At 47.0% G+C, this 25,026-nt stretch overlaps 1 protein-coding gene across 4 annotated transcripts in view; it reads right to left on the reverse strand.

Annotated features, from left to right (window-relative positions):
• Positions 1–25,026, reverse strand: part of LOC109883802 (DIS3-like exonuclease 1) — a 44,814-nt gene that overhangs the window by 5,503 nt on the left and 14,285 nt on the right. For 3 of the 4 annotated variants that reach the window (XM_031812654.1, XM_031812653.1, XM_031812655.1), the window contains 12 exons: positions 23,209–23,337; positions 18,327–18,462; positions 16,962–17,129; positions 14,502–14,580; positions 12,511–12,687; positions 11,208–11,377; positions 10,937–11,098; positions 9,723–9,982; positions 2,698–2,790; positions 1,784–1,938; positions 499–577; positions 235–364 (listed from right to left, as the gene is read on the reverse strand). In XM_031812654.1, coding sequence (XP_031668514.1) covers positions 235–364; positions 499–577; positions 1,784–1,938; positions 2,698–2,790; positions 9,723–9,982; positions 10,937–11,098; positions 11,208–11,377; positions 12,511–12,687; positions 14,502–14,580; positions 16,962–17,129; positions 18,327–18,462; positions 23,209–23,337 — 1,738 coding nt within the window. Of the gene's footprint in view, positions 1–234; positions 365–498; positions 578–1,783; positions 1,939–2,697; positions 2,791–9,722; positions 9,983–10,936; positions 11,099–11,207; positions 11,378–12,510; positions 12,688–14,501; positions 14,581–16,961; positions 17,130–18,158; positions 18,194–18,326; positions 18,463–23,208; positions 23,338–25,026 lie in introns of those variants that run through there. The other variant, XM_031812656.1, reaches the window with a different exon arrangement.

Below are 25,026 nucleotides of genomic sequence, written 5' to 3' on the forward strand. Positions count from 1 at the left end.
ACAACAACAAACATTACAACATCAAACATAACAACAAACATGACAACAGTCAAACATGACAACAGTCAAACATTACAACAACAAACATTACAACAACAAACATTACAAGAAACATTACAAAAACAAACATGACAACAGTCAAACAATTGTATGTATGTTTTTTTTGTCGCACAAGAAAACAGTGAACAGAAATATGAATTCAAACGTCTGTTGCTACAATGATTTGTTCCCCACCGTCTCATGGACCTCCAGTGGCTGTCTGGGCACCAGGGCTGTGATGTTCCTGTCCTCATCCAGCTGCGCCCTCACCTCTACCCCCTCCAGCTCCAACGCTCCTCCCTTGTCCCTCTGGGCACGCAGCTGTCTGGTGGACAGATGTATGGTGCATTTATGGAAGTGTTATCTAATCATTGTTAAAGAATGGTGAACAGAAACCCTCTAGTACCCAACAGACCACGTGGATGAGCCAGTGATTAACAGAAACCCTCTAGTACCTACCTGGCCACGTGGGTGAGGGTCTCCAGGGCCTGGGTGAGCTGGGCCAGCTTAGCATCCCTCTCCCCAGGTGGTAGCTGGGCTATAGAATAATAATCATATAACTTTATTGACAACACAACGAAGAAATAGTAGTAGTGCACTACTTTAGACAGTCTGGAGAAGGGTAGTGCACTACTTTAGACAGTCTGGAGAAGGGTAGTGCACTACTTTAGACAGTCTGGAGAAGGGTAGTGCACTACTGGAGAAGAGTAGTGCACTACTTTAGACAGCCTGGAGAAGGGTAGTGCACTACTTTAGACAGTCTGGAGAAGGGTAGTACACTACTTTAGACAGCCTGGAGAAGGGTAGTGCACTACTTTAGACAGCCTGGAGAAGGGTAGTGCACTACTTTAGACAGCCTGGAGAAGGGTAGTGCACTACTGGAGAAGAGTAGTGCACTACTTTAGACAGCCTGGAGAAGGGTAGTGCACTACTTTAGACAGCCTGGAGAAGGGTAGTGCACTACTGGAGAAGAGTAGTGCACTACTTTAGACAGTCTGGAGAAGGGTAGTGCACTACTGGAGAAGGGTAGTGCACTACTGGAGAAGGGTAGTGCACTACTTTAGACAGTCTGGAGAAGGGTAGTGCACTACTTGAGAAGAGTAGTGCACTACTGGAGAAGAGTAGTGCACTACTGGAGAAGGGTAGTCTCCTCTCCATTCAGCAGTATTATAACCTGATGGTACCTAGTTCTGGGACCTCTGTCTCCTCTCCATTCAGCAGTATTATAACATGATGGTACCTAGTTCTGGGACCTCTGTCTCCTCTCCATTCAGCAGTATTATAACATGATGGTACCTAGTTCTGGGACCTCTGTCTCCTCTCCATTCAGCAGTATTATAACATGATGGGACCTAGTTCTGGGACCTCTGTCTCCTCTCCATTCAGCAGTATTATAACATGATGGTACCTAGTTCTGGGACCTCTGTCTCCTCTCCATTCAGCAGTATTATAACATGATGGTACCTAGTTCTGGGACCTCTGTCTCCTCTCCATTCAGCAGTATTATAACATGATGGTACCTAGTTCTGGGACCTCTGTCTCCTCTCCATTCAGCAGTATTATAACATGATGGGACCTAGTTCTGGGACCTCTGCCTCCTCTCCATTCAGCAGTATTATAACATGATGGGACCTAGTTCTGGGACCTCTGTCTCCTCTCCATTCAGCAGTATTATAACATGATGGTACCTAGTTCTGGGACCTCTGCCTCCTCTCCATTCAGCAGTATTATAACCTGATGGTACCTAGTTCTGGGACCTCTGCCTCCTCTCCGTTGAGCAGAGCCTGGGCCAGCTCATAGTAAAGCTGGTAGGAGGATTGGATTAGTGTACGACCGTACCACACCGTGTTCACCGCCAGGGTCTGGGCATCCAGGTCCCACATGACGCTCATGGCATACCTGGACACACGGACACGCACAGAGGGACACACAGACACACACGGACACGCACAGAGGGACACAGAGGGATACACACACAGAGGGACACAGAGGGAGACACACACAGAGGGACACAGAGGGAGACACACACAGAGGGACACAGAGGGAGACACACACAGAGGGACACAGAGGGACACATGGACACACAGAGGGACACAGAGGGACACATGGACACACAGAGGGACACAGAGGGACACACAGAGGGACACACAGAGGGACACAGAGAGGGACACACAGAGGGACACAGAGGGACACACAGAGGGACACAGAGGGAGACACACAGAGGGACACACAGAGGGACACACAGAGGGACACAGAGGGAGACACACAGAGGGACACACAGAGGGACACACAGACAGCTGTTAATGAGGCACGGACATACAGCCTCAGACTACTTGATAGTTCCAACCAACGTTATGAGAGTGACCTAAGACTAAATGAATCATCCTGATGAACTTCACTGAGGTTTACAGAGCAGAGGTCAGAGGTCAGTGTGTTGTGGTGTCAGTAAGTATTGTTCTTTCACCTGTCCACTCCTCCCAGCAGAGGTCAGTGTGTTGTGGTGTCAGTAAGTATTGTTCTTTCACCTGTCCACTCCTCCCAGCAGAGAGCAGAGGTCAGAGGTCGGTGTGTTGTGGTGTCAGTAAGTATTGTTCTTTCACCTGTCCACTCCTCCCAGCAGAGGTCAGAGGTCAGTGTGATGTAGTGTTGATCTCTCACCTGTCCACCCCTCCCAGCAGAGAGCAGAGGTCAGCACTGAGGACAGCAGGCAGCATGTCATACCTGCGGTCGGCCAGGTAGTACGTGGTGGCCCTGAGAACATGACAGAAGAGAGAGTTTACTGGAGATAACACAGTCACCAGCAGGGGGCGACTGACCCCACAACATCAGACCGTACTGACTGTCAGACTGGGGGAGGGAGACGGACAGGAGGGACGTGTCAGAATTGTTGACTTTTGGGTATTCCAGGGTCACTTTAAGGGAGGAGATATCCAACAGTGGGTTAACTGCCCCTGAGGGCAGGGTAGCCTAGTGGTTAGAGCGTTGGACTAGTAACCGAAAGGTTGCAAGTTCAAACCCCCGAGCTGACAAGGTACAAATCTGCCGTTCTGCCCCTGAACAAGGCAGTTAACCCCACTGTTCCTAGGCCGTCAATTGAAAATAAGAATTTGTTCTTAACTGACTTGCCTAGTTAAATAAAAATGATTCACCAAATGATATTTTGAAAGAGGAAGCAAAATATTTTAAGCATTTGTTTTCTTTTCCGTCTCCTCCATTTCCACTGAATGATGTGAACTGTAAGGATTTATTTCCTAATAATAATAATAATGTATAATGAACACATTTACAGAAAGACCTGTGTGAAGGCCAACTTACAGAAGAGGAACATTTTGAGGCAATAAAATCTTTTCAGTCTGGAAAAACACCTTCCATAGCTTGATGGTAAAACACCAGGGCTTGATGGTAAAACATCAGGCCGTGATGGTAAAACACCTTCCATAGCTTGATGGTAAAACACCTTCCATAGCTTGATGGTAAAACACCTTCCATAGCTTGATGGTAAAACATCAGGGCTTGATGGTAAAACACCAGGGCTTGATGGTAAAACACCAGGGCTTGATGGTAAAACACCAGGGCTTGATGGTAAAACACCAGGGCTTGATGGTAAAACACCAGGGCTTGATGGTAAAACACCAGGGCGTGATGGTAAAACACCAGGGCGTGATGGTAAAACACCAGGGCTTGATGGTAAAACATCAGGGCTTGATGGTAAAACACCAGGGCTTGATGGTAAAACACCAGGGCTTGATGGTAAAACACCAGGGCTTGATGGTAAAACACCAGGGCTTGATGGTAAAACACCAGGGCTTGATGGTAAAACACCAGGGCTTGATGGTAAAACACCAGGGCTTGATGGTATACCAGTAGAATCAGACCTTTTCTTGACGTACTCAACAATCCATTATTAGCATGTTTTAATTACTCTTATACAAACGGTAGACTTTCAGGTACTCAACAAGAAGGTCTGATTTCATTACTACTAAAACAGGACCCAGGTGGTATGTATAAAGATCCAGTCTATTTAAAAAACTGGAGGCCTCTAACACTTCAATGTTGTGATGCGAGAAGCCTGGTAAAATGTATAGCACATTGAATAAAAAAGGTTTTTACCAAATATTGTTTATATTGGAGATAATGTACGACAATTTCTTGAAAGAATTGAACATTATGAAACATCGAAGATACCAGGTCTGGTCTTCATAGCAGATTCTGAAAAGGCGTTTGATAAAGTACGACGAGAATTAATGGATTACTTTAACTTTTGGTGAATCTCTTATCCAATGGGTTAAAGTTATGTATAGCAACCCCAGATGTAAAATAGTAAACAATAGTTACTTGTCAGAAAGTATTGAGCTTTTAAGAGGAGTAAAACAAGGCTGTCCGTTGTCTCCATATCTATTTATTATGGCCATTGAAATGCTAGCTATTCAAATTGGATCCATCAAGAACATCAAGGAGTCAGAAATCTAGGGGGTAAAAACTAAAGTGTCAATGTATACCGATGACTCTAGTTCTTTTCTTAAGTCCGCAATCTGGATCCCTGTACAGTCTCAATCTGGATCCCTGTACAGTCTCAATCTGGATCCCTGCACAGTCTCAATCTGGATCCCTGTACAGTCTCAATCTGGATCCCTGTACAGTCTCAATCTGGATCCCTGTACAGTCTCAATCTGGATCCCTGTACAGTCTCAATCTGGATCCCTGTACAGTCTCAATCTGGATCCCTGTACAGTCTCAATCTGGATCCCTGTACAGTCTCAATCTGGATCCCTGTACAGTCTCAATCTGGATCCCTGTACAGTCTCAATCTGGATCCCTGTACAGTCTCAATTTGGATCCCTGTACAGTCTCAATCTGGATCCTTGTACAGTCTCAATTTGGATCCCTGTACAGTCTCAATCTGGATCCCTGTACAGTCTAAATCTGGATCCCTGTACAGTCTCAATCTGGATCCCTGTACAGTCTCAATCTGGATCCCTGTACAGTCGCAATCTGGATCCCTGTACAGTCTCAATCTGGATCCCTGTACAGTCTCGTTGAATATCTTGATCCCTTTTCTAGCCTCTCTGGATTACAACCTAATTATGACAAGTGTACCATATTACGTATTGGATCGTTAGAAAACACAGTGTTTACACTACCTTGTAGTTTACTAATAAAATGGACGGATGGTGAAGTAGACATACTTGGTATTCACATCTCTAAAAAATATTAATGAACTTACCACAATTAATTTAAATAGAAAGTTAGCAAAAATAGATAAGATTCTGCAACCATGGAGAGGTAAATAGTTGTCTATTTCTGGTAAAATCACATTGATGAACTCTTTGGTCCGATCCCAGTTTACTGACTAATGGCGCTGCCTACTGCAGACGACTCATTTTTTAGATCATATGAGCAAATAAATATTTCATTTTATTTTGAATGCTAAGCCAGACAAAATTAAACGTGCCTATTTATATAATGAATATCAAATCAAATCAAATCAAATGTATTTATATAGCCCTTCGTACATCAGCTGATATCTCAAAGTGCTGTACAGAAACCCAGCCTAAAACCCCAAACAGCAAGCAATGCAGGTGGAGAAGCACAGTGGCTAGGAAAAACTCCCTAGAAAGGCCAATACCTAGGAAGAAACCTAGAGAGGAACCAGGCTATGTGGGGTATGAGTTTGGGGGCTAAAATGATTCAATATTAAAGCTTTCAACCTCTCACTAAAAGATTCATTCATAAATTACATTTAAACCCAAATTGGTTCTTCAGTAGATTATTAAGAAAAGCTCGTCCTTTGGTTCAAAAATTGCTTTTTTGCCTTTATACAGAATACAACTTCTCATTTCTGACTAATTATTATTATTTATTTTTTTTACCTTTATTTAACTAGGCAAGTCAGTTAAGAACAAATTCTTATTTTCAATGACGGCCTAGGAACAGTGGGTTAACTGCCTGTTCAGGGGCAGAACGACCTTGTCAGCTCGGGGGTTTGAACTTGCAACCTTCCGGTTACTAGTCCAACACTCTAACCACTAGGCTACCCAGTAACATTTTGAGGCAATAAAATCTTTTCAGTTTGGAAAACCACCAGGGCTTGATGGTATGCCAGTAGAAGTGTATCAGACCTTTTTTTTTGATGTACTCAAAGATCCATTAATTGCTCGTTTTTTGGAAAGGAAATGTTGTTTAAAGTATCGCCCTTTCTTAAACAAGCCATACAAAAGCTGGGTACAAATTCAGTTTTACCCTCCAGAAAATAAAGAACAAATATTACATCAAATGTCAAACTTAAACTTAAAGTTTAAAGGTTAAACTGAAATATACTGATGAATTAAAAAACATCTTCATGGATAAAAAAAGAAAAGAAAAAAAAGAAAAATGGTATTATATTTATTAATGATATTAAGAATAGAAATGTAGGAGTTATGTCACATACAGTTATTGAAAATATATGGGAATATCTGCTCAATCCAAACGTACAACCAACTGATTACAGCACTACTTTAAAATGGAGGAGGCAAGTGGAAAAGGGAGAAGGCAGGGAACTAGTTTGTCTGTCATATAGTAAAGATACTAATTGGCTGAAAGGAACTGGCATAAATAGAAAAATATACCAGTTTCATCTGAGGACAAACATGTTGACAGATGCGCCACACAGGTTGCAAAAATAAATGGGAGGAGATTTGCGATGTACCGATTCCATGGTTTATGAACTGGTACAAAAAACTACACTTGATTCAACACTGAGTTTTTCAATTGAAGTTATATCAATTTAAGTGGTGATAGGTTGGGATGGGCTGAGAGGGTGGTCTATGGTGATAGGTTGGGATGGGCTGAGAGGGTGGTCTATGGTGATAGGTTGGGATGGGCTGAGAGGGTGGTCTATGGTAATAGGTGGGATGGGCTGAGAGGGTGGTCTATGGTGATAGGTTGGGATGGGCTGAGAGGGTGGTCTATGGTAATAGGTGGGATGGGCTGAGAGGGTGGTCTATGGTGATAGGTTGGGATGGGCTGAGAGGGTGGTCTATGGTGATAGGTTGGGATGGGCTGAGAGGGTGGTCTATGGTAATAGGTTGGGATGGGCTGAGAGGGTGGTCTATGGTGATAGGTTGGGATGGGCTGAGAGGGTGGTCTATGGTGATAGGTTGGGATGGGCTGAGAGGGTGGTCTATGGTGATAGGTTGGGATGGGCTGAGAGGGTGGTCTATGGTGATAGGTTGGGATGGGCTGAGAGGGTGGTCTATGGTGATAGGTTGGGATGGGCTGAGAGGGTGGTCTATGGTGATAGGTTGGGATGGGCTGAGAGGGTGGTCTATGGTGATAGGGTGGGATGGGCTGAGAGGGTGGTCTATGGTGATAGGTTGGGATGGGCTGAGAGGGTGGTCTATGGTGATAGGTTGGGATGGGCTGAGAGGGTGGTCTATGGTGATAGGTTGGGATGGGCTGAGAGGGTGGTCTATGGTGATAGGTGGGATGGGCTGAGAGGGTGGTCTATGGTGATTGGTTGGGATGGGCTGAGAGGGTGGTCTATGGTAATAGGTTGGGATGGGCTGAGAGGGTGGTCTATGGTGATAGGGTGGGATGGGCTGAGAGGGTAGTCTATGGTGATAGGGTGGGATGGGCTGAGAGGGTGGTCTATGGTGATAGGGTGGGATGGGCTGAGAGGGTGGTCTATGGTGATAGGGTGGGATGGGCTGAGAGGGTGGTCTATGGTGATAGGTGGGATGGGCTGAGAGGGTGGTCTATGGTGATAGGTTGGGATGGGCTGAGAGGGTGGTCTATGGTGATAGGTTGGGATGGGCTGAGAGGGTGGTCTATGGTGATTGGTGGGATGGGCTGAGAGGGTGGTCTATGGTGATAGGTGGGATGGGCTGAGAGGGTGGTCTATGGTGATAGGTTGGGATGGGCTGAGAGGGTGGTCTATGGTGATAAGTGGGATGGGCTGAGAGGGTGGTCTATGGTGATAGGTTGGGATGGGCTGAGAGGGTGGTCTATGGTGATAGGTGGGATGGGCTGAGAGGGTGGTCTATGGTGATAGGTGGGATGGGATGAGAGGGTGGTCTATGGTGATAGGTGGGATGGGATGAGAGGGTGGTCTATGGTGATAGGTTGGGATGGGCTGAGAGGGTGGTCTATGGTGATAGGTTGGGATGGGCTGAGAGGGTGGTCTATGGTGATAGGTTGGGATGGGCTGAGAGGGTGGTCTATGGTGATAGGTTGGGATGGGCTGAGAGGGTGGTCTATGGTGATAGGTGGGATGGGCTGAGAGGGTGGTCTATGGTGATAGGTTGGGATGGGCTGAGAGGGTGGTCTATGGTGATAGGTGGGATGGGCTGAGAGGGTGTCTATGGTGATAGGTTGGGATGGGCTGAGAGGGTGGTCTATGGTGATAGGTTGGGATGGGCTGAGAGGGTGGTCTATGGTGATAGGTTGGGATGGGCTGAGAGGGTGGTCTATGGTGATAGGGTGGGATGGGCTGAGAGGGTGGTCTATGGTGATAGGGTGGGATGGGCTGAGAGGGTGGTCTATGGTGATAGGGTGGGATGGGCTGAGAGGGTGGTCTATGGTGATAGGTTGGGATGGGCTGAGAGGGTGGTCTATGGTGATAGGTTGGGATGGGCTGAGAGGGTGGTCTATGGTGATAGGTTGGGATGGGCTGAGAGGGTGGTCTATGGTGATAGGTGGGATGGGCTGAGAGGGTGGTCTATGGTGATAGGTTGGGATGGGCTGAGAGGGTGGTCTATGGTGATAGGTGGGATGGGCTGAGAGGGTGTCTATGGTGATAGGTTGGGATGGGCTGAGAGGGTGGTCTATGGTGATAGGTTGGGATGGGCTGAGAGGGTGGTCTATGGTGATAGGTTGGGATGGGCTGAGAGGGTGGTCTATGGTGATAGGGTGGGATGGGCTGAGAGGGTGGTCTATGGTGATAGGGTGGGATGGGCTGAGAGGGTGGTCTATGGTGATAGGGTGGGATGGGCTGAGAGGGTGGTCTATGGTGATAGGTTGGGATGGGCTGAGAGGGTGGTCTATGGTGATAGGTTGGGATGGGCTGAGAGGGTGGTCTATGGTGATAGGGTGGGATGGGCTGAGAGGGTGGTCTATGGTGATAGGTTGGGATGGGCTGAGAGGGTGGTCTATGGTGATAGGTTGGGATGGGCTGAGAGGGTCATGTGACTGCTTTATATCAAGGTACCATGTTTGTAAAACATATGTATATGTCCCCCGAAGAGGAGGAAGATATGTCTTTCGAAGAGGAGGAAGATATGTCCCCCGAAGAGGAGGAAGATATGTCTTTCGAAGAGGAGGAAGATATGTCCCCCGAAGAGGAGGAAGATATGTCTTTCGAAGAGGAGGAAGATATGTCCCCCGAAGAGGAGGAAGATATATGTCCCCCGAAGAGGAGGAAGATATGTCCTCCGAAGAGGAGGAAGATATATGTCCTCCGAAGAGGAGGAAGATATATGTCCCCCGAAGAGGAGGAAGATATATGTCCCCCGAAGAGGAGGAAGATATATGTCCCCCGAAGAGGAGGAAGATATATGTCCCCCGAAGAGGAGGAAGATATATGTCCTTCGACGAGGGGGGGGGGTGGTGTAGGAGTTAATACACGTTTTCTTTATTTAAATAGATGGAGGACCTGGCACATGCCTCACAGACACTCAAACACACTCCCCCCCTCTCCCTCTCACCTAGCGCGAGCCTCCAGGTCTGTCAGGGACCCCTCTTTAACAAAGTGTGTGACGTCAGCGATGTGAACACCCAGCTCTAATCTCTCACCCCGCGGGCCGGGGGGGAGGCTGCGTATGGACAAGGTGTCGTCTACGTCCTCACAGCCCCGAGGGTCGACGCTGAACACCAGGTGGGTTTGTCTCAGATCCCGTCTGGTGATCACCTCGGCAGGGTCTACTGACCAGGGGCTCTCAGGGGAGGACACTGGCATCTCACCGAGCTAGAAACACACAAATAGATACGCAGTGATGCATACATCAACATGCAGACACACACAACAAGAAATATACATTTAAAAACTAAAAACAAGCCTCATTTCGACATAAGTACTCCGCTGCATCTACAGGGTTTCCCAACAGGACAAGTTTATGGAAGTAAGGACAACAATTTACATCTTAGTGCAAAGACTGACTTTACTATAACCTACCTGGATACAGATCTCTATGAGGATGGTGTATTATACTATAACTGGATACAGATCTCTATGAGGATGGTATATTATACTATAACCTACCTGGATACAGATCTCTATGAGGATGGTGTATTATACTATACCCTACCTGGATACAGATCTCTATGAGGATGGTGTATTATACTATAACTGGATACAGATCTCTATGAGGATGGTATATTATAACCTACCTGGATACAGATCTCTATGAGGATGGTGTATTATACTATAACCTACCTGGATACAGATCTCTATGAGGATGGTATATTATACTATAACCTACCTGGATACAGATCTCTATGAGGATGGTGTATTATACTATAACTGGATACAGATCTCTATGAGGATGGTGTATTATACTATACCCTACCTGGATACAGATCTCTATGAGGATGGTATATTATACTATACCCTACCTGGATACAGATCTCTATGAGGATGGTGTATTATACTATAACCTACCTGGATACAGATCTCTATGAGGATGGTGTATTATACCCTACCTGGATACAGATCTCTATGAGGATGGTGTATTATACTATACCCTACCTGGATACAGATCTCTATGAGGATGGTGTATTATACTATACCTGGATACAGATCTCTATGAGGATGGTGTATTATACTATACCTGGATACAGATCTCTATGAGGATGGTGTATTATACTATACCCTACCTGGATACAGATCTCTATGAGGATGGTGTATTATACTATAACCTACCTGCGCCTCAGAGAAAGGAGGTACGTGGATGCAATTCTCTATGAGGATGGTTTGGACCTCAGTCTCCAGCTCCCCAGCCCGGCCCAGCACCCTGACACTGTGTCCGTTAGGGTAGAGGGAGGTGCTGTCCCACGAGTCCAGACGAACTATCACCCGGTGATCCTGGAGAGACGGAGGAGATGACAGGCTTCATGTCCTTTCAACAGTCAGAGACTTAAAGCAAGTTCACCTGATTCAACCACTCTACTAATCATCAAGTCTTTGGTCTGACCTGTAGTTTGTCAGCCTGTTGGGTGCTGATTCGGATCTTGGGGATGCGTTGGTCCCAGGGCGTGCCCAGGATACGCTGGGAGTTCCTGCTCTGTGATTGGGTCTCCTCCTTAGGGGGAAAGGTCACGACATAGTCCCTCCAGTTCCTCTGAAGGATCCCTACCACACGACCTGGAGGGAGGAGGGAGGGGTGAGAGAGGTAGGGAGGGAGGAGAGAGGGAGAAGATAGAGAGGAGGGGGAGAGAGAGGGAGAAGAGAGGGAGGGAGAAGGAGGGAGAAGAGAGGGAGGGAGGCGAGAGAGAGGAGGGGGGAGAGAGAGGGAGAAGAGAGAAGAGAGAGGAGAGGGAGAAGGACGAGAGAGAGGAGGGGGAGAGAGAGGGATAAGAGAGAGAGGAGGGAGGGAGAAGAGAGGAGGTGGAGAGAGAAGAGAGAGAGGAAGAAGAGAGAGAGAGGGAGAAGAGAGAGAGAGGAGGGGGAAGAGAGAGGGAGAAGAAAGAGAGGAGGAGGAAGAGAGAGAGGAAGAAGAGAGAGAGAGGGAGAAGAGAGAGAAGAGAGAGAGAGAGGGAGAAGGGAGAGAGAGGGAGAAGAGAGAGAGAGAGGGAGAAGAGAGAGGGAGAAGAGAGAGAGAGGGAGAAGAGAGAGGGAGAAGAGAGAAGAGAGAGGAGAGAGGAGAGGGAGAAGAGAGAAGAGAGAGGAGAGAGGAGAAGGACGAGAGAGAGGAGGGGGAGAGAGAGGGATAAGAGAGAGAGGAGAGGGAGGGAGAAGGAGGGAGAAGAGAGAGAGAGGGAGAAGAGAGAGAGAGGGAGAAGAGAGAGGGAGGGAGAAGAGAGAGAGAGGGAGAAGAGAGAGAGAGGGAGAGGGAGAAGAGAGAGAGAGGGAGAAGCGAGAGGGAGGGAGAAGAGAGAGAGAGGGAGAAGAGAGAGGGAGGGAGAAGAGAGAGAGAGGGAGAGGGAGAAGAGAGAGAGAGGGAGAAGAGAGAGAGAGGGAGAAGCGAGAGGGAGGGAGAAGAGAGAGAGAGGGAGAAGCGAGAGGGAGGGAGAAGAGAGAGAGAGGGAGAAGAGAGAGAGAGGGAGAAAAGAGAGGGAGAAGTGATAGAGGAGTAAATGATATGTTACATTAATGTAATTCTCATCTTTATACTGTATGTACTGTCTAGTATCTCATCCATTCAGGAAAGACAGAGGTGAGTAATTGAGACAGGAATTAGGTCAGTAGTGTGTGTGTGTGTGTGTGTGTGTGTGTGTGTGTGTGTGTGTGTGTGTGTGTGTGTGTGTGTGTGTGTGTGTGTGTGTGTGTGTGTGCACCTGTGGCCATGGGTTGGCTCTGTGTCTCGTCTCCCTTCTCCTCCCCCTGTCCCTCCGTCAGTGCTGTGGTTCTCCCCCTCCACTCCCCCTTCGGCAACAGCTCCACGGCAACCATATCGCCATGCACCGCCCGGTTACGATTCTTCCCCCCACACACCAGCACATCACTGTTCAGCTCTGGGAGAGGATGCACAGTGACACACGTTGTTGTGTTGTTTTTGGCTCTCTGGTCCTCCAGCACTTTGGATTTGAAATGATATGACGACGATGATGATGTTACGATGATGATGATGAGGTTAACGTGCCGACTGGCAGCTTTCATTTGAGGGGATTTTATCATCTATATATTTGTGTACAGGGGCGGCAGGGTAGCCTAGTGGTTAGAGTGGAGTTGCGGCAGGGTAGCCTAGTGGTTAGAGTGGAGGGGCGGCAGGGTAGCCTAGTGGTTAGAGCGTTGGACTAGTAACCGGAAGGTTGCAAGTTCAAACCCTTGAGCTGACAAGGTACAAATCTGTCGTTCTGCCCCTGAACAAGGCAGTTAACCCACTGTTCCTAGGCCGTCATTGAAAATAAGAATTTGTTCTTAACTGACTTGCCTAGTTAAATAAAGGTAATTAAAAAAAACATAGTTGCCCCATTTTAGGGGACCAAACGTTTTGGGACAAATTCACCTGTATTTGTATTAAAGTTGTAAAAAGTGGAAGTATTTGGTTCATGGTACTCAATGACGACATCAAGCTTGTGACTCTACACATTTGCCGTTTGTCTTGGTTGTTTTCTGTGCCCAATAGAAATGAATGGTAAATCATGTTTGATTGTAAATAAGAATAGTCTACATTCATGTGGAACCTACCCTGATTAAGGATAATCCTGAATGTGAATAATGAGGAGTGAGAAAGTTACAGACCCACAAAATATCCTACCCCCAAGACATGCTAACCTCCTCCCATTACAATAACAGAGGAGATTAGCATGTTATATCCTACCCCCAAGACATGCTAATCTCCCCCCCATTACAATAACAGAGGAGATTAGCATGTTATATCCTACCCCCAAGACATGCTAACCTCCTCCCATTACAATAACAGAGGAGATTAGCATGTTATATCCTACCCCCAAGACATGCTAACCTCCTCCCATTACAATAACAGAGGAGATTAGCATGTTATATCCTACCCCCAAGACATGCTAACCTCCCCCCCATTACAATAACAGAGGAGATTAGCATGTTATATCCTACCCCCAAGACATGCTAACCTCCTCCCATTACAATAACAGAGGAGATTAGCATGTTATATCCTACCCCCAAGACATGCTAACCTCCTCCCATTACAATAACAGAGGAGATTAGCATGTTATATCCTACCCCCAAGACATGCTAACCTCCCCCCTATTACAATAAGAGAGGAGATTAGCATTTTATATCATACCCCCCAAGACATGCTAACCTCCCCCCCATTACAATAACAGAGGAGATTAGCATGTTATATCATACCCCCAAGACATGCTAACCTCCCCCCCATTACAATAACAGAGGAGATTAGCATGTTATATCCTACCCCCAAGACATGCTAACCTCCTCCCATTACAATAACAGAGGAGATTAGCATTTTTAAGGGGGTATGATATTTGTGCGTCTGTAACTTTCTCTCTCATCATTATTCCTGATTCATGTAGGATGACCTGTAATCATGGTATCAGTAATAAACTCAACTGGGTCAGAACGTCTGCCGGTACTCCTGAACATAGAAACAGAATCTCATTATGCCCTGATTGACTTGAATGGGTAGGGCCTGTTCTACTCATTCTAGTTCTGTGCTCCTGAAGACCAAGAGACATGCACACTGGCTGATCATATAGGAGATGTTTAATCCTGTGTTCAGTATGTGTAGGCTATGTGATCCCTGCGGGGGAATTGAACCCACAACCTTACGCTGAAGGTCAAACAGAACAGTTTGAGGTCATAGGGTCGGTTAAGTTGCGGAACTCACCTGAGCTCTTGTTAGAAGAGCCCTCAAAGCGGACGAAGGCTTCATGCTGGGCACGGTGCTTGTTCACATTCAGAGTGCCCTGGAATGGAAGGACAGAGAGACATAGAGACTTAGTGCCCTGGAATGGAGGGACAGAGAGACAGAATACTTAGTACCCTGGAATGGAATGGAGGGACAGAGACACAGAAGACTTAGTACCCTGGAATGGAGGGACAGAGACACAGAAGACTTAGTACCCTGGAATGGAATGGAGGGACAGAGACACAGAAGACTTAGTACCCTGGAATGGAGGGACAGAGAGACAGAAGACTTAGTACCCTGGAATGGAGGGACAGAGAGACAGAAGACTTAGTACCCTGGAATGGAGGGACAGAGACACAGAAGACTTAGTACCCTGGAATGGAAGGACAGAGAGACAGAAGACTTAGTACCCTGGAATGGAGGGACAGAGACACAGAAGACTTAGTACCCTGGAATGGAAGGACAGAGAGACAGACTTAGTACCCTGGAATGGAGGGACAGAGACACAGAAGGCTTAGTACCCTGGAATGGAGGGACAGAGACGCAGAAGACTTAGTACCCTGGAATGGAGGGACAGAGACACAGAAGACTTAGTACCCTGGCATGGAGGGACAGAGACACAGAAGACTTAGTACCCTGGAATGGAGGGACAGAGACACAGAAGACTTAGTACCCTGGAATGGAGGGACAGAGACACAGAAGACTTAGTACCCTGGAATGGAGGGACAGAGAGACTTAGTGCCCTGGAATGGAGGGACAGAGAAGAAAACTTTTTTTTAATGTAATTTAGCAGACGCTCATATCCAGAGCAACTTACAGGAGCAATTAGGGTTAAGTGCCTTGCTCAAGAACACATCGACAGATTTCACCTAGTCAGCTCTAGGATTCGAATCAGCAACCTTCTGGTTACTGGCCTAACCGCTTAACCGCAAGGCTAGCACCCAGCCCACATTGGGGGGACATTTTCATTTCATAGAAATGTGTATTTCTTTGTGTTTTCGGTGTTTGCTTTTCTCCAGAGTTGTTGTTTTTCTAGGCCTCAAAATGGCTGTTGAGGAGGACCTTCACATCTGGGTGTAGTTTGGAGTAAAGAGGAGGATCTTCACATCTGGGTGTAGTTTGGAGTAAAGAGGAGGACCTTCACATCTGGGTGTAGTTTGGAGTAAAGAGGACCTTCACATCTGAGTGTAGTTTGGAGTAAAGAGGAGGACCTTCACATCTGGGTGTAGTTTGGAGTAAAGAGGACCTTCACATCTGAGTGTAGTTTGGAGTAAAGAGGAGGACCTTCACATCTGAGTGTAGTTTGGAGTAAAGAGGAGGACCTTCACATCTGGGTGTAGTTTGGAGTAAAGAGGACCTTCACATCTGAGTGTAGTTTGGAGTAAAGAGGAGGACCTTCACATCTGGGTGTAGTTTGGAGTAAAGAGGACCTTCACATCTGAGTGTAGTTTGGAGTAAAGAGGAGGACCTTCACATCTGAGTGTAGTTTGGAGTAAAGAGGAGGACCTTCACATCTGGGTGTAGTTTGGAATAAAGAGGAGGACCTTCACACCTGCGTGTAGTTTGGAGTAAAGAGGACCTTCACATCTGGGTGTAGTTTGGAGTAAAGAGGACCTTCACATCTGAGTGTAGTTTTGAGTAAAGAGGAGGACCTTCACACCTGAGTGTAGTTTGGAGTAAAGAGGACCTTCACATCTGGGTGTAGTTTGGAGTAAAGAGGACCTTCACATCTGAGTGTAGTTTGGAGTAAAGAGGAGGACCTTCACATCTGGGTGTAGTTTGGAGTAAAGAGGAGGACCTTCACACCTGAGTGTAGTTTGGAGTAAAGAGGACCTTCACATCTGGGTGTAGTTTGGCGTAAAGAGGACCTTCACATCTGAGTGTAGTTTTGAGTAAAGAGCAGGACCTTCACATCTGAGTGTAGTTTGGAGTAAAGAGGATCTTCACATCTGGGTGTAGTTTGGAGTAAAGAGGATCTTCACATCTGAGTGTAGTTTGGAGTAAAGAGGAGGACCTTCACACCTGAGTGTAGTTTGGAGTAAAGATTACCTTCACATCTGGGTGTAGTTTGGAGTAAAGAGGAGGACCTTCACATCTGAGTGTAGTTTGGAGTAAAGAGGAGGACCTTCACACCTGAGTGTAGTTTGGAGTAAAGAGGACCTTCACATCTGAGTGTAGTTTGGAGTAAAGAGGACCTTCACATCTGGGTGTAGATTGGAGTAAAGAGGAGGACCTTCACATCTGAGTGTAGTTTGGAGAAAAGAGGAGGACCTTCACACCTGACACAGTCTGCTCTTCATGACTTTATGTGTTACAGTGTGCTTCTGAGAACACACACACACACACACACACACACACACACACACACACACACACACACACACACACACACACACACACACACTGCTGTTTAAACACAGTCATGCCCCCTCCACCTGCCTGTATGTATCGGCCAGACTTAATGCCAGCCTCCAGGACCTCGGCAGGCAGGTGTTCAGTGTACTCTCTCTCCGTCCCCTCGCTCCCTTTCTCCTGCAGGGACTGAGCGATGGAGCAGTACAGCTCCAGGGCAGCCTGCAGCTCCGGCCAGAACGTCTGCAGGTACTCCTGAACATAGAAACAGAATCTCATTATCTCCTGATTGACTTGAATGGGCAGGGCCAGTTCTACTCATTCTAGTTCTGTGCTCCTGAAGACCAAGAGACATGCACAAGGTAATGATACACTGGCTGACAATATAGGAGATGTTTTATCCTGTGTTTAGTAGGTGTAGGCTATGTGATCCCTGCGAGGGAATTGAACCCACAACCCTGGGTCTCACTCTTACCAACGGAGCCACACAGGACCGACAACACAGTATACACTATACCAACTGAATGAAAACTGATCTGAACCCATCCCGGCTTCCTGTTTGGGTCCTTTGACTGATGTTCCCTGAGGTTCCATTACCCAGGTATTCTCCTATAGAGGTCCAGTATACAGCAGGGTTCTCATTACCCAGGTATTCACCTATAGAGGAGTATTCAGCAGGGTTCTCATTACCCAGGTATTCACCTATAGACGAGTATTTATCAGGGTTCTCATTACCCAGGTATTCACCTATAGACGAGTATTCAGCAGGGTTCTCATTACCCAGGTATTCACCTATAGAGATTCAGTATTCAGCAGGGTTCTCATTACCCAGGTATTCACCTATAGAGGTCCAGTATACAGCAGGGTTATCATTACCCAGGTATTCACCTATAGAGGTCCAGTATACAGCAGGGTTCTCATTACCCAGGTATTCTCCTATAGAGGTCCAGTATACAGCAGGGTTCTCATTACCCAGGTATTCACCTATAGAGGAGTATTCAGCAGGGTTCTCATTACCCAGGTATTCACCTATAGAGATTCAGTATTCAGCAGGGTTCTCATTACCCAGGTATTCACCTATAGAGATTCAGTTTACAGCAGGGTTCTCATTACCCAGGTATTCACCTATAGAGATTCAGTATTCAGCAGGGTTCTCATTACCCAGGTATTCTCCTATAGAGTTTTCAGTATACCATGGATTCATCTTTAATATTGTTAGCACCATTCAAGGGCAATGGGACAGAACAGGCATTTGAGTACCTGGCGTGTACTATAGTGTTGTACCTGTGTACAGAGGACGTAGACACCACAGTTGAGGCTGTGTGTACTATAGTGTTTACCTGTGTACAGAGGACATAGTCACCACAGTTGAGGCTGTGTGTACTATAGTGTTTACCTGTGTACAGAGGACGTAGACACCACAGTTGAGGCTGTGTGTACTATAGTGTTTACCTGTGTACAGAGGACGTAGACACCACAGTTGAGGCTGCTGTACTCTGCCACAGCGTTCTGGTCTTCAGTGATCATCACTACTGGCTTCAGACCTGCCAGGTGGTCATGGTACCACACCGCAGCATGATACACACACCTACAGGGAGGGAGACGAGGACACACTTGCATTACCACACACCTACAGGGAGGGAGACGAGGACACACCTGCATTACCACACACCTACAGGGAGGGAGACGAGGACACACCTGTATTACCACACACCTACAGGGAGGGAGACAAGGACACACCTGTATTACCACACAGATACACACACCTACAGGGAGGGAGACGAGGACACACCTGCATTACCTGTCTCAGCCTCCAGTATTTATGCTGCAGTAGTTTATGTGTCGGGGGGCTGGGGTCAGTTTGTTATATCTGGAGTACTTCTCCTGTCCTATTCGGTGTCCTGTGTGAATCTAAGTGTGCGTTCTCTAATTCTCTCCTTCTCTCTTTCTTTCTCTCTCTCGGAGGACCTGAGCCCTAGGACCATGCCCCAGGACTACCTGACATGATGACTCCTTGCTGTCCCCAGTCCACCTGGCCATGCTGCTGTTCCAGTTTCAACTGACCTGAGCCCTAGGACCATGCCCCAGGACTACCTGACATGATGACTCCTTGCTGTCCCCAGTCCACCTGGCCATGCTGCTGCTCCAGTTTCAACTTCCACCTGACTGTGCTGCTGCTCCAGTTTCAAATGTTCTGCCTTATTATTATTCGACCATGCTGGTCATTTATGAACATTTGAACATCTTGGCCATGTTCTGTTATAATCTCCACCCGGCACAGCCAGAAGAGGACTGGCCACCCCACATAGCCTGGTTCCTCTCTAGGTTTCTTCCTAGGTATCGGCCTTTCTAGGGAGTTTTTCCTAGCCACCGTGCTTCTACACCTGCATTGCTTGCTGTTTGGGGTTTTAGGCTGGGTTTCTGTACAGCACTTTGAGATATCAGCTGATGTACGAAGGGCTATATAAATAAATTTGATTTGATTTTGATTTGATTTGATTACCACACACATACAGGGAGGGAGACGAGGACACACCTGTATTACCACACACCTACAGGGAGGGAGACGAGGACACACCTGTATTACCACACACCTACAGGGAGGGAGACGAGGACACACCTGCATTACCATACAGATACACACACCTACAGGGAGGGAGACGAGGACACACCTGCATTACCATACACCTACAGGGAGGGAGACGAGGACACACCTGCATTACCACACACCTACAGTGAGGGAGACGAGGACACACCTGCATTACCACACACATACAGATACACACACCTACAGGGAGGGAGACGAGGACACACCTGCATTACCACACAGATACACACACCTACAGGGAGGGAGATGAGGACACACCTGCATTACCACACACCTACAGGGAGGGAGACGAGGACACACCTGCATTACCATACAGATACACACACCTACAGGGAGGGAGACGAGGACACACCTGCATTACCACACACCTACAGGGAGGGAGACGAGGACACACCTGCATTACCACACACATACACACCTACAGGGAGGGAGACGAGGACACACCTGCATTACCACACACCTACAGGGAGGGAGACGAGGACACACCTGCATTACCACACACATACACACCTACAGGGAGGGAGACGAGGACACACCTGCATTACCATACAGATACAGGGAGGGAGACGAGGACACACCTGCATTACCACACAGATACACACACCTACAGGGAGGGAGACGAGGACACACCTGCATTACCACACACCTACAAGGAGGGAGACGAGGACACACCTGCATTACCATACAGATACAGGGAGGGAGACGAGGACACACCTGCATTACCACACACCTACAGGGAGGGAGACGAGGACACACCTGCATTACCATACAGATACAGGGAGGGAGACGAGGACACACCTGCATTACCACACACATACAGGGAGGGAGACGAGGACACACCTGCATTACCACACACCTACAGGGAGGGAGACGAGGACACACCTGCATTACCACACAGATACACACACCTACAGGGAGGGAGATGAGGACACACCTGCATTACCACACACCTACAGGGAGGGAGACGAGGACACACCTGCATTACCATACAGATACACACACCTACAGGGAGGGAGACGAGGACACACCTGTATTACCACACACCTACAGGGAGGGAGACGAGGACACACCTGCATTACCACACACCTACAGGGAGGGAGACGAGGACACACCTACATTACCACACACATACACATACACACACCTACAGGGAGGGAGACGAGGACACACCTGCATTACCACACACCTACAGGGAGGGAGACGAGGACACACCTCCATTACCACACAGATACAGATACAGAGTGATGCATAAACACACAATTCCAATGTACGTATTATGTACCTACAAATGGCAACAAACTTGACTTGCATTAACTGGCTTAATATTGGGTTTTACAGTAGGCGGAAGAGGATGATGAAGGCAGAGGAGTAGGAGAAGGAGGAAGAAGGCGGAGGAGGATGAAGAGGATGATGAAGGCAGAGGAGTAGGAGAAGGAGGAAGAAGGCGGAGGAGGATGAAGAGGAGGATGAAGGCAGAGGAGTAGGAGAAGGAGGAAGAAGGCGGAGGAGGATGAAGAGGATGATGAAGGCAGAGGAGTAGGAGAAGGAGGAAGAAGGCGGAGGAGGATGAAGAGGATGATGAAGGCAGAGGAGTAGGAGAAGGAGGAAGAAGGCGGAGGAGGATGAAGAGGATGATGAAGGCAGAGGAGTAGGAGAAGGAGGAAGAAGGCGGAGGAGGATGAAGAGGATGATGAAGGCAGAGGAGTAGGAGAAGGAGGAAGAAGGCGGAGGAGGATGAAGAGGATGATGAAGGCAGAGGAGTAGGAGAAGGAGGAAGAAGGCGGAGGAGGATGAAGAGGATGATGAAGGCAGAGGAGTAGGAGAAGGAGGAAGAAGGCGGAGGAGGATGAAGAGGATGATGAAGGCAGAGGAGTAGGAGAAGGAGGAAGAAGGCGGAGGAGGATGAAGAGGATGATGAAGGCAGAGGAGTAGGAGAAGGAGGAAGAAGGCGGAGGAGGATGAAGAGGATGATGAAGTCAGAGGAGTAGGAGAAGGAGGAAGAAGGCGGAGGAGGATGAAGAGGATGATGAAGGCAGAGGAGTAGGAGAAGGAGGAAGAAGGCGGAGGAGGATGAAGAGGATGATGAAGGCAGAGGAGTAGGAGAAGGAGGAAGAAGGCGGAGGAGGATGAAGAGGATGATGAAGGCAGAGGAGTAGGAGAAGGAGGAAGAAGGCGGAGGAGGATGAAGAGGATGATGAAGGCAGAGGAGTAGGAGAAGGAGGAAGAAGGCGGAGGAGGATGAAGAGGATGATGAAGGCAGAGGAGTAGGAGAAGGAGGAAGAAGGCGGAGGAGGATGAAGAGGATGATGAAGGCAGAGGAGTAGGAGAAGGAGGAAGAAGGCGGAGGAGGATGAAGAGGATGATGAAGGCAGAGGAGTAGGAGAAGGAGGAAGAAGGCGGAGGAGGATGAAGAGGATGATGAAGGCAGAGGAGTAGGAGAAGGAGGAAGAAGGCGGAGGAGGATGAAGAGGATGATGAAGGCAGAGGAGTAGGAGAAGGAGGAAGAAGGCGGAGGAGGATGAAGAGGATGATGAAGTCAGAGGAGTAGGAGAAGGAGGAAGAAGGCGGAGGAGGATGAAGAGGATGATGAAGTCAGAGGAGTAGGAGAAGGAGGAAGAAGGCGGAGGAGGATGAAGAGGATGATGAAGGCAGAGGAGTAGGAGAAGGAGGAAGAAGGCGGAGGAGGATGAAGAGGATGATGATGAAGGCAGAGGAGTAGGAGAAGGAGGAAGAAGGCGGAGGAGGATGAAGAGGATGATGAAGGCAGAGGAGTAGGAGAAGGAGGAAGAAGGCGGAGGAGGATGAAGAGGATGATGAAGGCAGAGGAGGATGAAGACAGAGGAGTAGGAGAAGGAGGATGAAGGCAGAGGAGGATGAAGGCAGAGGAGTAGGAGAAAGGCAGAGGATGATGAAGAGGATGATGAAGGCAGAGGAGGATGAAGGCAGAGGAGTAGGAGAAGGAGGAAGAAGGCGGAGGAGGATGAAGGGGATGATGAAGGCAGAGGATGATGAAGGCAGAGGAGTAGGGGAAGGAGGAAGAAGGCGAAGGATGATGAAGAGGATGATGAAGGCAGAGGAGGAGAAGGAGGAAGAAGGCAGAGGATGATGAAGAGGATGATGAAGGCAGAGGAGTAGGAGAAGGAGGAAGAAGGCAGAGGATGATGAAGAGGATGATGAAGGCGGAGGAGGATGAAGGGGATGATGAAGGCAGAGGAGGATGAAGGCAGAGGAGTAGGGGAAGGAGGAAGAAGGCGGAGGAGGATGAAGGAGGAGGATGAAGGCAGAGGAGTAGGAGAAGGAGGAAGAAAGCGGAGGAGGATGAAGAGGATGAAGAGGATGATGAAGGAGGAGGATGAAGGCGGAATAGGATAAAGAGGATGAAGGCATGGAGGATGAATAAGGAGCGGGATTTTATTTGATTTATTTTACCAGTCAAGTCAGTTAAGAACAAATTCTCATTGACAATGACGGCCTAACGGGGAACAGTGGGTTAACTATCTGTTCAGGGGGCACAACGACAGATTTTTACCTCGTCAGCTTAGGGATTCGATCTAGCAACCTTTCAGTCACTGGCCCAACACTCTAACCACTAGGCTACCTGCTGGTTACTGGCCCAATGCTCTAACCACTAGGCTACCTGCCACCCTAGGATGAAGGAGGAGGATGAAGACGGAGGATGAAGGCAGAGGATGAAGACTGAGGAGGTGGTGTAGGAAGGCCACTCACCTGGTCTGCCATTTGTCCTGCGGCTCTCCCTTTTCTCTGGGGCAGTAGGAATACTCCTGGAACTCGTTGGCAAACAGGATACAGTGATGACGGGGGTCCTTCAGCAAGCTGCGTAGCCGGTTGTACTGCCTGATAGAAACAATTCATTTTCTACTCAAAGTGCATCGTTGTGCTGATATAAAGTGGGATAAAACAAATACCTTCAAATAGTAGACAAGACATAAACAACGTAAAAGATAACAAGAAATAGCAGAGAGGGCAACTCATGAAGTACCATGAAGTACCATGAAGTATGGTCTCATGAAGTACCATGAAGTATGGTCTCATGAAGTACCATGAAGTATGGTCTCATGTAGTACCATGAAGTATGGTCTCATGAAGTACCATGAAGTACCATGAAGTATGGTCTCATGTAGTACCATGAAGTATGGTCTCATGAAGTACCATGAAGTACCATGAAGTATGGTCTCATGAAGTACCATGAAGTACCATGAAGTATGGTCTCATGAAGTACCATGAAGTATGGTCTCATGTAGTACCATGAAGTATGGTCTCATGAAGTACCATGAAGTACCATGAAGTATGGTCACATGAAGTACCATGAAGTATGGTCTCATGAAGTACCATGAAGTACCATGAAGTATGGTCTCATGTAGTACCATGAAGTACCATGAAGTATGGTCTCATGTAGTACCATGAAGTACCATGAAGTATGGTTTCATGTAGTACCATGAAGTATGGTCTCATGAAGTACCATGAAGTATGGTCTCATGAAGTACCATGAAGTACCATGAAGTATGGTCTCATGAAGTATAGTCCTAGATCTGACACCAGCTACAGCAGTAGCTTTAAAGTACTTAAGTAAAAATACTTAAAAGTACTACTTAAGTCGTTTTTTGGGGGTTATCTGTACTTTACTATTGTCACGTTCGTTGAATGGAGGATGTGATGTGAATACATTCTTCTTCTTAATGAAACGAAGAACACTTAAACTTTACAAAACAACAAAATGAAAGTGAAGCTATATATATAAGCAAGTGCAGACACAGGCACTAACACATAGACAATAACCCACAAAATAACCCAAGGAATATGGCTGCCTAAATATGGTTCCCAATCAGAGACAATGATGATAAACAGCTGCCTCTAATTGAGAACCAATCTAGGCAACCATAGACATACATAACACCTAGACTACTAAACACCCATAGACATACAAATCCCCTAGACAGGGTCAAAAACACATACATCACCCATGTCCCACCCTGACCTAACCAAGATAATAAAGAAAACTATTTACATTTTTGACAACTTTAACGTCCTTACATTCCTAAAGAAAATGATGTATTTTTTATTCCATACATTTTCCCTGACACCTAAAAGTACTCGTTACATTTTGAATCCTAGCAGGACAGGAAAATTGTTTAATTCACACACTTGTCAAGAGAACATCCCTGGTCGTCACTACAGCCTCTGATCTGGCGGACTCACTAAACACATGCTTGGTTTGTAAATTATGTCTGAGTGTTGGAGCGTGCCTCTGGCTATTTGTAAATTAAAAACACAAGAAAATGATTCCGTCTGGTTTGCTTTATATAAGGAATTTAAATGATTTATACTTTTACTTTGACTTTTGATACTTCAGTATATTTTAGCAATTATATTTATTTGTAATACTTTAAGTATATTTAAAACCAAATACTTTCAGACTTTTAAGTAGTAAGTAGTGAAGTAGTATTTTACTGGGTGACTTTCACTTTTACTTGAGTCATTTTCTATTAAGGATCTTTACCTCTACTCAGGTATGACAGTTGTGTA

The sequence above is a fragment of the Oncorhynchus kisutch genome, unplaced genomic scaffold (genome assembly GCF_002021735.2).
Source record: "Oncorhynchus kisutch isolate 150728-3 unplaced genomic scaffold, Okis_V2 Okis03b-Okis08b_hom, whole genome shotgun sequence".
In the NCBI taxonomy this organism is placed as follows: Eukaryota; Metazoa; Chordata; class Actinopteri; order Salmoniformes; family Salmonidae; genus Oncorhynchus; species Oncorhynchus kisutch.